Below are 13,374 nucleotides of genomic sequence, written 5' to 3'. Positions count from 1 at the left end.
CTAGTAATTAGAAATAGAAATAAAAATGGAATCTGGTTTCATGGTTCATGATTACAGGAATTTTGTTGTGGAGTTTTTAAGGGCAGTGTCGACATTTCTGTGTCTGCCGTATCTACTGTGTGTTACAGAGAACGTAGAAGGAGTCTAGGGGCTTAGTGATGGTTAGGCTGGTAAGCCCAGAAAATCTAGGTAGTGAGAGAGAATTTAATATTTGTGCAATCCCTACCTAATTGCTTTATGGGTATTTAATTAAGTGTTCCCCACAATATCCTATGCTATTGTTAATATCATCCCCATTTTATAGGTCAGTAGTACAGCTGAGGCCAACAAAGTTCAAATAACTTGTGTCAGGCCGCAGAGCAGTAAACGGCAGCCCAGCAGCTGAACCCAGGCAGTGTGTCCAGAGCCTGTGCTCTTGACCGCTAAGAACGCAACTTCTTTCTTCAAAAATCTTAGGAAGGACAAAAAACTAACAGGCTTTTAGTATAGATTATCGGTAGTGTCGAACACGTATCTCTGGCCCTTCTGTGTGAATCTTTATCTCTCAACAGTATCAGTCTGAATGTAGAGTGGCGGTGTAGGGCTCTGGACTAGGAAGTTACAGGTTCTAGCCCTGTCCTCGCTTGTGACTCGAGAGTCCTGTGCCCTCTGGCCTTGTTTCTTCTCTAAAATGATGGCAGTGGATGAGTTGATTCCATCTTAGCTTGAAATCTGTACTTCTTTCCATGATCTGTAGCACTTAGTTACTTTTACATTTTAGTAGATACTTGTTGATTGTTGCTTATTTGGTCCAAATTACACCTTCTTATGTAGTACACCTTTTTTTTTTTTTAAAGTACAAATTACAATTCATGTTCAAGTAGAACAGGTATTTTTTTATTTATGTTTTCTTACATTTACTTCTACTGACAGGTACTACGTGAAAATTGACCATGGTCTAATGACCTTGAATCTGGGAGCTCTCATCCTTCCTTTTACGGTACTTTCCAGTTAATTCCGTAGTCAGGAACAGTGCTGGTCCTGACCCTGTGTCGTCATTTGGTGTGGCCCATTTTGTAATGATGGGGACAAGAAAGAAAAAGAAACCTTTATAGATCAAAACATTTTCTTGTTTCTAAAAGCAGCATAAAGTTCAGTGTCATTGAATTTCTTTGTGATAAATGATAAATTGGGTAAAGAAATACTGTTATTTACAGTGGTGTTTAAGTCTTCCCATTTAATGGTCTAAGTAATTCTGGAGAACAACAAATGCACAATTTTAGGGCGATAGCAGGCTTTTCAGAGTGGTGAACTATAGCTAAAATACAGGAAAGTCTGAGGAGTCCGTGAACAGAAGAGGCTTACGTAACTGATGCAGGCAACTCCTAACTGTACCTGGGGCTCAAGACAGGAGCTTCTAGACGGACTTTGAAGATCTGGAATGTGGCCCACATTCCAGTGCACTTCTGAACCACACCAAGAAGAATTTGCAATAATCCAGACCATTTTTACTTCTATAGAAGACCAGCATTTGCCAACACATAGAAATAGTTCTAAACTGTGATGTGTTGTGTTTTGTTTTGGCCTAAGAATATATATGTCTGTGTATGTTGTTTGTGTGTGTATGTGTGTATGAATGCATGTGTACATGCACTTACATGCACGCACACGGTGCAGTTTCACTGTCTTACAAACAGTGCAGCTCTAAGAGCGGCGTGCTGAGAGTTGCAAATGGGCCTTTTCTTCCAAAGGGTTGCCTCGGGAGCTTTAACAAGAGAATTTTAAGAGAGATAAAAGCAATTTTAGTAAACTTTGAAGTATATTACCACAAAAGGTGATTGAAACTGAAAATTTAAATTAAATATTAAGGAAAGTAAAAAAACAAACAAAAAAAACTTTCTAATACAGTCTTGTTCTTTCGTGGTTAAATTATGTAGGGCCACCGCTGGAGATTCTGATTCACTTATTCCAGGGAGAGGCCTACACACCGGCAGTTCTTTTGAAAGCTCCCCAGCCAGGAACCCTTGAAGGAGGGTAGCATTGCCTTCCACACGTCTGTAGCACAGTGTCCGAGATGGAACACTGGGCTGGGAAACCTTTTACTTCTCATCCAGCGTGCAGCTGATCTGTTTAGTTTGTGTACAAGATGTTACGAACATCATCTTTTTCTGAAAGTAGTGATTAGTTACAGAGTGAGGAGAGAGAAATAGAATCATTCTGCTGGTGGCTCAGTAGTTAAAACTTAGGTGAGTTTCCATGCTGATGAGTCAAGGAGACAAAACTAACTAGAGTTGGGCTTTTCTTTTACAGTCGTTCTGATGTCTCATGACGGTGGTTTCTCTGCATGCGTGATCAGGTGACTCAGTCACCCTAGGACCCAGAACCATTGGTGTGCAGTTGACTGATGCGCTGGGAAGCCCTTGATAGCTTTCATGTTTTGTTAATCTGTGTAGTGTTGCTTTAAGTCCCTCTTTCATCATTCAAAAGCTAAGTCATCACATCAGTTCTCGTAAGATTTTCCAGTGAGGAATTCTCTGTTAGTTGCGTGAGTGGCTCATTTTCTTGGAATTTTTTTGAGTTACCAAATCTTAATAAATTGTAACTTGGGAAGCCTTAAAACTGCCTTAGTTTTCTAATTTTTTATATTTGTGTTCAGATATAATTAAGTTGATGGGAATATGTTGGAATGTGATTAAAATTTTGTGGAAAGGCGATAGTCTTTGATGTAGTGAGAAAACACAGTTATTAATTATGCACATATGAGGTTGTCTTAGATTTGATTAATGGATGTTATTCAATGCCAGCTTTTATGTAATTAATGATTTTGTAGCTTTTGATTTGATTAAATACTAGTGTAAGACACGGCTTAGGGAGAAAAAAAACAAACTGTGAAGATTTCAAGCAAGATATTGATAGAAATTATGATAAAAATCATCTGTTTTTACTTAGAAAGTTAAGTAGGTTCATGTTCGCTATAATAGTGACTCAAGGAAATTTAGTTTTAGGACTACGAGATTAAACCCCATTCTTCCAGATACTACAAACAAACTTTGAGAGAATTCAGTTATTTGTAATGTTTTCTCCTTTATGCAGTAAATCTTTGGGTAGAAAAATGCAAAATTACGGTTCAGATTATTGAACTAGCGACTCAACAAGAAGCACACATGAGTGAGAGCGCCTTGTGGAAGTGGGTAAATGAAGGGACAGGTGGATTAGAGTGTGTGAGTTCCGGTTATTGTCACATCAGTAGAGTATTTTCACAGTTTTAATGCTGGAGTAGATCTTATTACCAGTGTCATTTAAAAAAATACTTTAATTGTAGGCATCTGTCAAGGCTTTTTCGTATAGCCTTTCCTTGTTTTATATACTTTCCACAGGAAAACTCATCTTTTCTAGTGGTTTCTGGGTGATGACTCTTAAAGCTATACTTCAGTGTTTCCAAGTTGCTAATTTGTTAGCTTTGTAATGCTGCATAACACATGACCACAAATTTAGTGGCTTACAACAGTACTACTTATTATCTTACAGTTCTTTAGGTCAGAAGTCTGGGTGGACTACACTGGATTCTCTGGCCAGGCTGGGCTCTTAATCTGAAAGTTCTGGAAAGGATCCACTTCCAAGATGACCCTGTTTGGCAGAATTCAATTCCTTGCAGCTGTGGGGCTGAAGTCCCCATCTTTTTTTTTTTTAAGATTTTATTTATTTGACAGAGAGATAGCCAGCAAGAGAGGGAACACAAGCAGGGGGAGTGGGAGAGGAAGAAGCAGGCTTCCTGCTGAGCGGGGAGCCCGATGGCGGGGCTTGATCCCAGGGACCTGGGATCACGCCCTGAGCCGAAGGCAGACGCTTAACAACTGAGCCACCCAGGCGCCCCTGAAGTACCCATCTTCTTACTGGCTGTTGGCTAAGGATTGCTCTCTGCTCCTCTAAGCCACTTTAGGTCCTTTCTTGTGGACACCTCCATCCCATCAATAGAACCTCTTCATGGTGAATTCTTCTGATACTTCACATCTCCCTGACTTTCCTTTCTGCTATCAGCTGAGAAAAGTCTTTGCTTTCAAAGGGCTTCAGTAATTAGGTTAGACGCACTCAGATAATTTCACTATTTTAGATCATTTGATTGTGTGACTCATTGCATCTGCAAAATCCTTTTTGCCGTACAGATGACCTATAGTGGTAGTAACATTTGTCTTCATTCTTTCATAGACCCTTCTTTGGAAAACATTCTAGAGAAGTGAGAAGCTTATGTTTTCTAGAAGTAAAATATATATATTTTTTCTCCTATGGTTAATATTAGGAATAAGAGGTAGGGTATCCTAAGGAGATGCTGTGGTATTTTCATTTTAAAACCCAGTAGTACTCATGTCCTGCTTTTAACCAGTTGTAACATCTGAAAGAGGGGCAAGGGGAGAAGGCCATGCATTGAAGGGTAACCAACAATGTAAGGGACTCTGCTGTGCTGGAATAGATTATATGGAAGATTTTTTTTTTTTTAATGCCAGGAACGCCAAAGTAGCCTTGAACCAAAAAAGGCCAAAGATCTGCTCCTTCTGTCTACCCCCAAAGCCCTGACCAATTTTGACTACTCTTATGAGATGAATGGACGTAACTATAAATACTAGAGAAAAAGTAGAAAAAGCAAATGGGACAGTTCTCAGGAAAATATTTCCCTTAGTCCTTAGAGTAGAGTATTCTGGGTCTCCCACTAGAGCAATGCAAGGTGCTCTTAATAGCCCAGCCTGGTGGAAGGAAAATGGGCCTCAGTCATGTGTGTTGCTCTTTCAAACCTTTGTTCCTAGGAAGTTGCTGCTTTCTGGGTGAGTGCAGCACCCTGATTTTGGTGCATTTTTGGAAGTAACAAATGAATAGGATGAGTTTCCCCAGTGGTCAGCCAATTAAAAAAATAACCAAACACATATTTAAAAAAAAAAATTATGAAAGCATTTAAAAGGAGAAAAGAAAAACCCCAACAAAATTAACAATTTAAAAATAACACTCATGCCATCACCAATTTTTTTCTGTGCTTCGATTTTATTCTTTTACTGTACATTCATTTAACGTAGTTGAGTTTATAACGGAATTTTTCTATCCTGCTTTTAATTATTGACTTTTCATGAGCGTCTTTTCACGGTCTTAGACGCTCTCTGTACACATGCAGCGGCTCCCTCGTGTTCGTTCTGGAGCCGCGCTGTGCCGCCAGTCCCGGTGGTTGTGTGGCCAGCATAGCACTGAGGAGGCAGTGGTGAAGGCCTCTCCGTGCTGCAGAGCGAGGCTGGCCGAGAGGCTTCCGCACAGCTCACTCGTGTCCTCAGGTAGCATGGGCTCGCCGTACCGAGGCCCACCTCTTGCAGCCCTTGTCCAGCACACGTGGACGATAGTGTTTCCGCATCTGGACCTTCAAATGCTGCGCTGCTGAGGCCTGGCTGTGATCTCCCCTCGACTGTAGAGCCGTGTTGTGTCATCACTGATCTCGCTGACTGCAAAGAGTTCCAGGAGGAAAGAGCCACAAGTATTGTGTTTGGTGTCTTGAATTTTTTCCCCCATCTGCTTTTCTTTTTCCTGTGACTTTGGGATCTTCTCATTTTTCTTATGTTTTCTGCCCTTTTGGAGGTAGGACTGGGATTTCCTTATTATAACAATATCAGATCAGTTTCTTTCTTAACAACGTGCTGTTTAGCAGGCTTTCTTAATCTTGGCATTATTGACACATGGGGCCAGATAATTGGTTGGTTGGGTGGGTGGGGAGTCCGGTGCATCCTAGGGTGTTTGCCTTGGGGAAGGGGACGTGAGGTTGCTCACCTTTGTTAAGAATCAGAAGTTTGTAACAACATTGGCTTATTTGGGTACTTATTTTCTTTTTAATTATTTCATCATTAGTCACAACTCCAAAATATGCTTTTTTTTTTTTTTTTTAAATAAATCTCTCCAGACTTTTTGCTTTCATATTTGGGGCTGATCTAGATGTTTTGATATTGATAGAAGTCTTGGTTTCTAAATGAGGATAGTCCATGTGGCTCGAAAGTAGAAAGCAAATCACAAGACAAAGAAATCCTGGTGAGAAATATAAAGGAAGTTATTTAATATGGTCAAAGCAATGTCCTTATCATCTAACAATGTCCTGGGTTTACCTAATTTTCTGGTTAACTCATGGATGCTTAAGCTGTTTGGGTCACTAATTTTGAAAAACCCTTTGAAAATGTATTATTTCTCCTTCTATAACCTCCGGTAAGTAAGTAGCCTGTATACTGGAAGCAGGACCCGGGGACATCCTTGTGCTGCTCAGAAGAGGCCAGGGCAGTCTGCTGAGAGGAAGTTTTCACACAACCACAGTTCAGCCACGTACCTCATACCAGACAATTTTATGGGGGTGATGGGCACCTGAGAGCGTCTGGGTTTAGCTTTCTGAGAATTGGAGTCCGCTGTTGAGTAATCAGAGGCTTCTCTCAGGAGCAGGTGAAAATGGATATGCTTTTCTTCCCGTTGAAAACACAGAAGCCCCATTTTGCCCATTAAGATGTTTTTGGATCCTTTTGAAACCTGTCCATTGGCACTCAGTTAAAGACCTCCATTCGTCCACACTGTGGTAGATTACAGGTTTCATGACCCTGTTTGGTAACGAAAATTGAGTTGACTTCAGTACACTTTTTAGGACAGTCCTGGAAATCTCTTATTTGACTGAATGTCTGTGAGGAGCTGTAATCTAGCTTTTACTTATGAGATTGGGGTGCTGGGAGGAAAACATCATGAATTACGGATTTTGGTAAGTAGGTTGTAGATAATTATATTTTTTGTGTATTTCAGTTCGTTTTTGGTTTGAAACTAAAAATTGTTAAATTTGTCATGTATTATGCTAGCTGGTGCTTTTTAGTTCCTGGAAAGAAAGCCATAAGTAACTGTTTATCTGGTTTGAAGAGATGATTTTTGCCTAAGAATTCTTAGTGTTTTGATCTACACAGAATCATAGATGAGCTGCTTTCAAGTTGGACGAAAAGTAGACCCAAAATAGTTCTTAGATTCACTTATAAGTTACCACTATTATTTTTAGTTCCATCAGAGAAGAAATTCCCCATTGCTTCTCTGATTGCGTATCGTCCAGTTAGCATTTTTTAAAACGCCAATCTAATTGAATATGAACCTTCAAAAGATACAGTTGATAGGCCATCTGCTGACCCCTACTCTTGTCCATTTTAGCAACTCGTGCTGGTGGCTCTGATGGCCACATCTGTGGCCTAAGAGACAGCAGATGGTTGTAAAAATTTAAAATCTTCAACAAATGGCCAAGAGTCATTGTACTTTGGAGTTAGTCAAGATGCTGGCCACATGTAGTTAGTACATCCCACGTGGGACAAGATGCTGGTCCATCCCGCAGGGTCCCATGTAGCTTGCTAGATGTGCTTTTTCCCCCTCCCTGCCATTCGAACCCCTTTCTTTCTTGAAGAGCTGTGGATTGTAAGAATCTGTGACCAGATGGTTTTGAGAAGGAAAAAAATCCAACATATTTGTGTGTGCTTTTTTCAGGTGCCGCAGGAGATTGGTTACCTAGTGTAATTAGATGGCTTATTAGGATCCTAGGCTTTGTAGTGAAAGCCTCGGGTTCATTTATTTAGTAGCCTTTTCGGCTTCTCGCAGATCCCTGATTACTCACAGGTAAAGTGGAAAGCTAGTTTTAGATTACCCCCCCAATGTCTGAGTTTTTACTTGATTTAATTATTTCTGTAAGGTGAAGTCTAATTAAGGATGAACTCTGAAAAATACGATTTGATTATGGATAATGTGACTCTTGTGCCAAGTCTTTGCACCTGACTTCTGATAAAAAGTAAAATCCTTCTGTGACAGTACGAGTATGAGGAGGAGGAAAAGAAATGTGTTTTCTGTAGCCAGGGTGGAGTGGAACCACCACCATGTGGGAACAGAAACTCCCATTTCATGTGATGAAGAAATGTTTGTGGCATGCAGGGCAGATGGAGTGTGAAATAGCATCAGGAAAAGAGGTACCCAGGGACCTTGGTTTTAAAATGCAATTTCAGAAGGAATGCAAGCAAACTTCTGGATTCCAGACAGTTTGGCATTGTGGGGGAAAGAAAGGGCTATAATTGGTCTGGCTTTTTTCCTTTCATCAAATAGTCAGGACAGAGTCATCCCGCAAGCTGTGCTCTCACTTCTTTCTCTTTGCCTTCAGGAATGAGCGCTTGATGCATGGGACACAAGATTTCCTTTGTTGAAACCAAACTTTAAATTTACATGGTCATAAAGCTCTAGGGTCATAATTTTCCTCAGCAAAGCCTACTTAGGGTGCTGATCAGTGAGCCTCCGGAGTTAAACAAGCTGATCGTATATCGGGTTGGCGTGAGGGTGTGTGGATACAGTTGGGTAGCTCTGTGGACTGCTCTACCCTCTTGGCTTCCTCTCTGACCTGGGCTTTGCTAAATAAGGCCTGCTGCTCAGGGGTAACTTGGCCGGCCAGCAGACAGAGTCAGCAGTGTTGGTGGAGTCTATTATTTGTCCATTCCCACACAACTGCTTGTTACCCCTGAAAGCAGCCTTCACATCTTTATTGAGAAGGTTGAGGCCATCCTGCAGTTAACTGCCTCATCTTTTTCTAAGCCCACATCACCACTGTTTCTTCTTTCCTTCATTCCTCATGCTCCTTCTTGTCAAAGCCCCCCTTCCTGTGCCCTTCATGCCACACTTCCTTCTCCATCTTTCATTTCTCTCCTGGCTTTCATCCTCCTCCCTTTTCTCAGTCTTGCCATTTATTTTTTTCCCACCCGTATACTTGTTAACCCCTCCCCCCTTTTCCTTTAAAAAAAATCTCGTCTTTTTCCTACTCTGTATCTCTGCCAATTTACTACTCTATCTCTTCTCTTCACCATCTACTAAAACTCTTCAGTTAAGATTTAAATTCTGATTTGTAAGTCCAGTAGGGTTTTTTTCCTCGTGGTCATTTTTCTCAGCCTCTCTGTGGCCTTTAACACTTTAGAATTTCTCTTCTTCTGTGACCACCATTTCATCTTGGCTTTCCTTCTACTCCTTTCACAAATGCTTTTCCTTTTGCTAAGTTGTTTTTCTTTGGAGAGCTTACCCGTTTTCTCCAACTCAGTTTTCATTTTAGTGTTGATAAATTTACAGATTGTTTCTAACCCCAACCTTAATGTTTTGAAATCTCCTCTCACAGTCTTGCTTCCTTGCTAGGCCCATCTCACATACATTAAATTTCTTTTTCTCCCCTGAGGTTGTCATTTGTATAAGAGAAAGACGTTGGCTTGCTTCCCGTGTCAGCTGTGGTAACCAGCCGTCTGCGCGGGCGCGTGCGTTAGAGAAGATGTCGCTTGTCTTACACATTGAACAGATGATAGAAGTGAGAGATAGCCCCTAGGTTGGAACTGTTTGGATCCATCTTTTAAGCAGTGTCTGTTAACCTTTCGTTTTTATTGATCATCACTGAAAATTTATATAGACATTTAAAAGAGGTTTTGCCTAAGCAGATGAGAGCTGTTGAAATGTTGAGCTGAATGCATGTGTCTCTCCCTGTCTTTTTAGTAGTTGAGGGACTAGGAAGAGCAGGCAGGGTGACTAGGGAAGATGTTGCGTGCCTGAATTTAAGTAGTGGTCTTCTGCTTGATGGTAAGAGACGATTTTCCCGTGACTGATGAAATGAGTCACCCTCTTCTGTATTGCTATCCTCCATGTAGAGTATTCCAGAATAAAGTGTTTAGATGTGTTTCAAAGGGGGTTGGGGCTTTCACTAAAGTCTGGGTATCTCACTGGCAAGTGGGGCCAACAGTGAATCGGAAGAGGTGGAGCTTGATTCAGGACCAAGAGCCGTGTTTTTCTTAGGAACTAACAGTTGTGGTCAGGCAGGGGGCCAGGCCAGACGAAAGAGGGACACAGAGCCTGGTGGTAAGACCACCAGTGGCACGGTTTAGAAGCCCCGTGAGCAGTGGGGTCGTTAAGCACACAGACAAAATCAGAAAAGCAGGAAGACCAGAAACGGGTACACAGTTTGGATCATGAGGAAATCACAATACTTGGCCTTTCTTGGTCTAGAGGCCACAGGTGGAGAGCTCCTAGGTGGATAAATGAACCCGGTTAAGAAGGTTGTATGTGGGTTCCCCTGCCAAAAGTGGAGGTCAGCAAGGTCCTTCTGAAGGTCACGAAGAACTCGCTAGTGTGAGTAATCTAGATTTAGATAAAAGGGAATGTACCAGTAGCTCAGATTCGGCACAGCAATCAGAAACCCTGCATTCCCCTTTATGTGCCAGAAGATGGAGAGTAGTGACTCATTTAAGACTATTCGTGGTTCTGTATTGAACCAGTAGAATTTGTGTATAGATATACCTTTTCATTCTTTTATATTTCACCAAATATTTATTGAGTTCCTGATACGAAAGCTGGTAAAGTACCTGATTACTGGTTAGTAAATATTTCTGTGTTCCTAGTACCATTCAGATGTACTCTTTGCTGTTAATTAATGCCAGCTGTGTAAGTGTGAATTAATAGCTGTTACAACTACTGTGAGACCAGAATAGGAAGCATAAGGCTACTGCAGCACCTTATTTATCTGCTTTTCCCCCAGGGGGGTATTCCAAGTGATTGAGGTTTCAGGTTAATTTAAGCTTCAATTTTTAAAAATTATTTAAAATCACTTTGGGTAGAGATTTTTTAAAATGAACTTTTACTCATCATAAAAATTACTGATATTTGATATTTTTTATTTGATTTTGATATTGATAATTGATAAAAATCATGGTAGAAAACATAAGCAAAATTAAAAGCATTTGTGATAATACTGTATAGAAATAACCACTATTAATATTTGGGTATATTTCTTTATAGTGTTCTCTCCACACTGTATTTTAACAAAATTGCATCTGTATTGCACATTAAGTTTTATGTCCTCATTATTTTACTCAGCTCGGTACCATAATTTATTTAGAACCTTCAACCTCCAGGTCATTTACAATATTTTCTTATACCAAAACAACTTTCAGATAGCTACCTTTATGCATAACATTCGTGTGCATCTGGTTATTTCCTTAATGTAGATTCCTGGCAGTGTGATTATTAGTTAAAAAAACATACTTGGCATCTCTCGAGAAGCATGTGGCAGTTTATGATTTATGATCCCCAGGTTAACTCCACAAAGAATGAAGTGGGGAGGGAACATACCTCTCCTAATGAGGAGTAAACACAGCCTGTGATCTGGTAACCCTAAGGGATCCAGAGCTCTTGCTGGGTCCTGGTCTGCTATGTAGGTTGGTTCTCCTTGTTGGAAGGAGGAGGGTGAAATGACTAATAGACAGTAGGTGCCATAGCCGTAGGTGCTCAGTGCTTCGTGGTTTAAGGGTCTTTGTGTGTTTTTTAATACAAGAAGATGAGAAGAACTAACATCACTTTTATGGTATCTTATCAGTGGGATAGTATCCATTATTGCTACGTAACTTGCTTTTGCTATAAAACAATTATAGTTTTTCTCTTAATGTCCCATTATGCATTTAACCTTTCAGATTTCAACTTCCTAAAAAGTTTCCAATCTGTGGTAGCTAAATTGGATTTAATATTTTCTTGTTTTTGTAAATTTCTAGTTCTAAATGAGTAGTTGGCATGGCCTGCGGAGGAGGAAGTAGGGGGAAGAGGTGGGTATGGCTATAAAAGGGCAAGTCAGGGGATGGTCATGGTTTTGGAACTGTTAATGCATCTTGACTATGGTGGATACGTGAACCTACACATTTGATAAATTGTATAGAACTAAATAGGCAGAGCCCAGGTAGAACTAGGGAAATCTGAATCGGATTGGTAGATTGCGTCCATACAGAAAACCTGACTGTGATACTGTGTTCTACTTCTGCAAGATACTACCATTGGGGAAACTGGGTTAAGGGCACAGGAGCTCTTGCTGTATTATTTCTTACAATTGCATGTGAATATACAGTGATGTCAGTAAAAATTTCAATTAAAATTTGTTTCCTGGTTCAAAAAATGGGTCATTTTTGAGAGCATGGTGTTTCTTTGTTCAGTGGCAAATCTGAAATCAGCTTGATCGTTCATTTTACAATTACTATGTTTTATCCAGATTTTTTTTCCATTAAGCTTCATGAACAGAAGAACAAAAGCTTTTTAAAATTTCATTATCACTAAGATTCTAAAAATGGGAAACCATTTTCTTTCTTTTTCTGTTTTTTCCCCTCTTTCAGCCACGAAGACTTTGAATTTATTTCAGGAACACGAATGCGCAAACTTGCTCGAGAAGGCCAGAAACCTCCAGAAGGTTTCATGGCTCCCAAAGCCTGGACTGTGCTGATGGAATACTACAAATCCTTGGAGAAAGCTTAAGCTGTTAACCCAGTCACTCCACCTTTGACACTTCACTGAGTAACAAGAGGGGACCACGTAATTACTGTTGGCATTTCTTTGTGGTGGTGTCTGTCCGGATATACTTCCTAGAAACAGACCGCTTTCCTTAACTAGCGTCAGTTTTGGTCTGCCTTACGAGTTTTGTTTTGAAATAGTGTAACACTCTGCTGGTTTTAATGTATCTTTTCCACTTATTATAGTTAATATTCCTACAGTACAGTTTTAAAATCTTGTCTTTTTATATTATATTTATGCTTCTGTCTTATGATTTTTTCAAGCTGTTGTATTAGTTGTAACCAATAGTATACACATTGAATCTCATTTTTCATCCCTTGACGAAAGAAAAAAAATCCTCTAAACAATAAACTTGGCTAGACTTTGTTTTGGGAATTTTACAAGACATCTGTAGCAATTAGATTTTCTTTTTCTACATTGAAAATATAAACTGCTTTCTTCTTTCCTCCCAATAAGCTATTGATCTTTCAGCCGTTATAATCTATCTGTTCTTATGATCTGTGTAAGCCCTGAATGAACTTTCCTTATTCAGTAACATTAAACTTTTTGGCTTCTTATTTATGTGATATTTTTTGTTTTGTTTACATGTAACCTTTCCTTCTTGAGAAATGTTTCTGATGGAGGAGGGAAAATACAGGTACCTTTCATTACTGGAATCTAACAGTTAGTTCCTACACTGTGTTTCATAGTGAATTTTTATGTGGAGAAATGATACTGCATTCTCAGTCTATCCAAAAACTCAAACCGGTTTCCCAAATATCTCTCATATTCTTAAACACCTAAGGTGGTGGTACTAGTAATAGAGACCTGATGGAGGGAGCTAGGGGGATGACAGTCCGTTTGGGGATGGGGTGGCGTTATCAAGTTTGCTCTTGTAGAATATCTTCAAGTAGACTGTTCAGGGGGATGTTTATTTAGGAGATGGATATATAACTTTGCTTGGAATGCCAGCTTTTTTTTTTTTTTCTTAAAGTAGCGTGTAGCCCAGTGCAGGACTTGAACTCGTGACCCGGAAATCAAGACCTT

At 40.0% G+C, this 13,374-nt stretch overlaps 1 protein-coding gene across 1 annotated transcript in view; it reads left to right on the top strand.

Moving 5' to 3' along the window:
• PAPSS1 (3'-phosphoadenosine 5'-phosphosulfate synthase 1) overlaps positions 1–12,905 on the top strand; it is a 95,687-nt gene extending 82,782 nt beyond the window's left edge. Inside the window, exon 12 of the mRNA XM_045799211.2 lies at positions 12,174–12,905. Coding sequence (XP_045655167.1) covers positions 12,174–12,312 — 139 coding nt within the window. The 3' untranslated portion in view covers positions 12,313–12,905. The remainder of the gene's footprint in view (positions 1–12,173) is intronic.
• Positions 12,906–13,374: the final 469 nt, after the last annotated feature.

Source organism: Ursus americanus, chromosome 13, assembly GCF_024610735.1.
Source record: "Ursus americanus isolate L20-20 chromosome 13, mUrsAme1.1.p, whole genome shotgun sequence".
Taxonomy (NCBI): domain Eukaryota; kingdom Metazoa; phylum Chordata; class Mammalia; order Carnivora; family Ursidae; genus Ursus; species Ursus americanus.
This window is presented reverse-complemented; position numbering and strand designations above follow the sequence as displayed.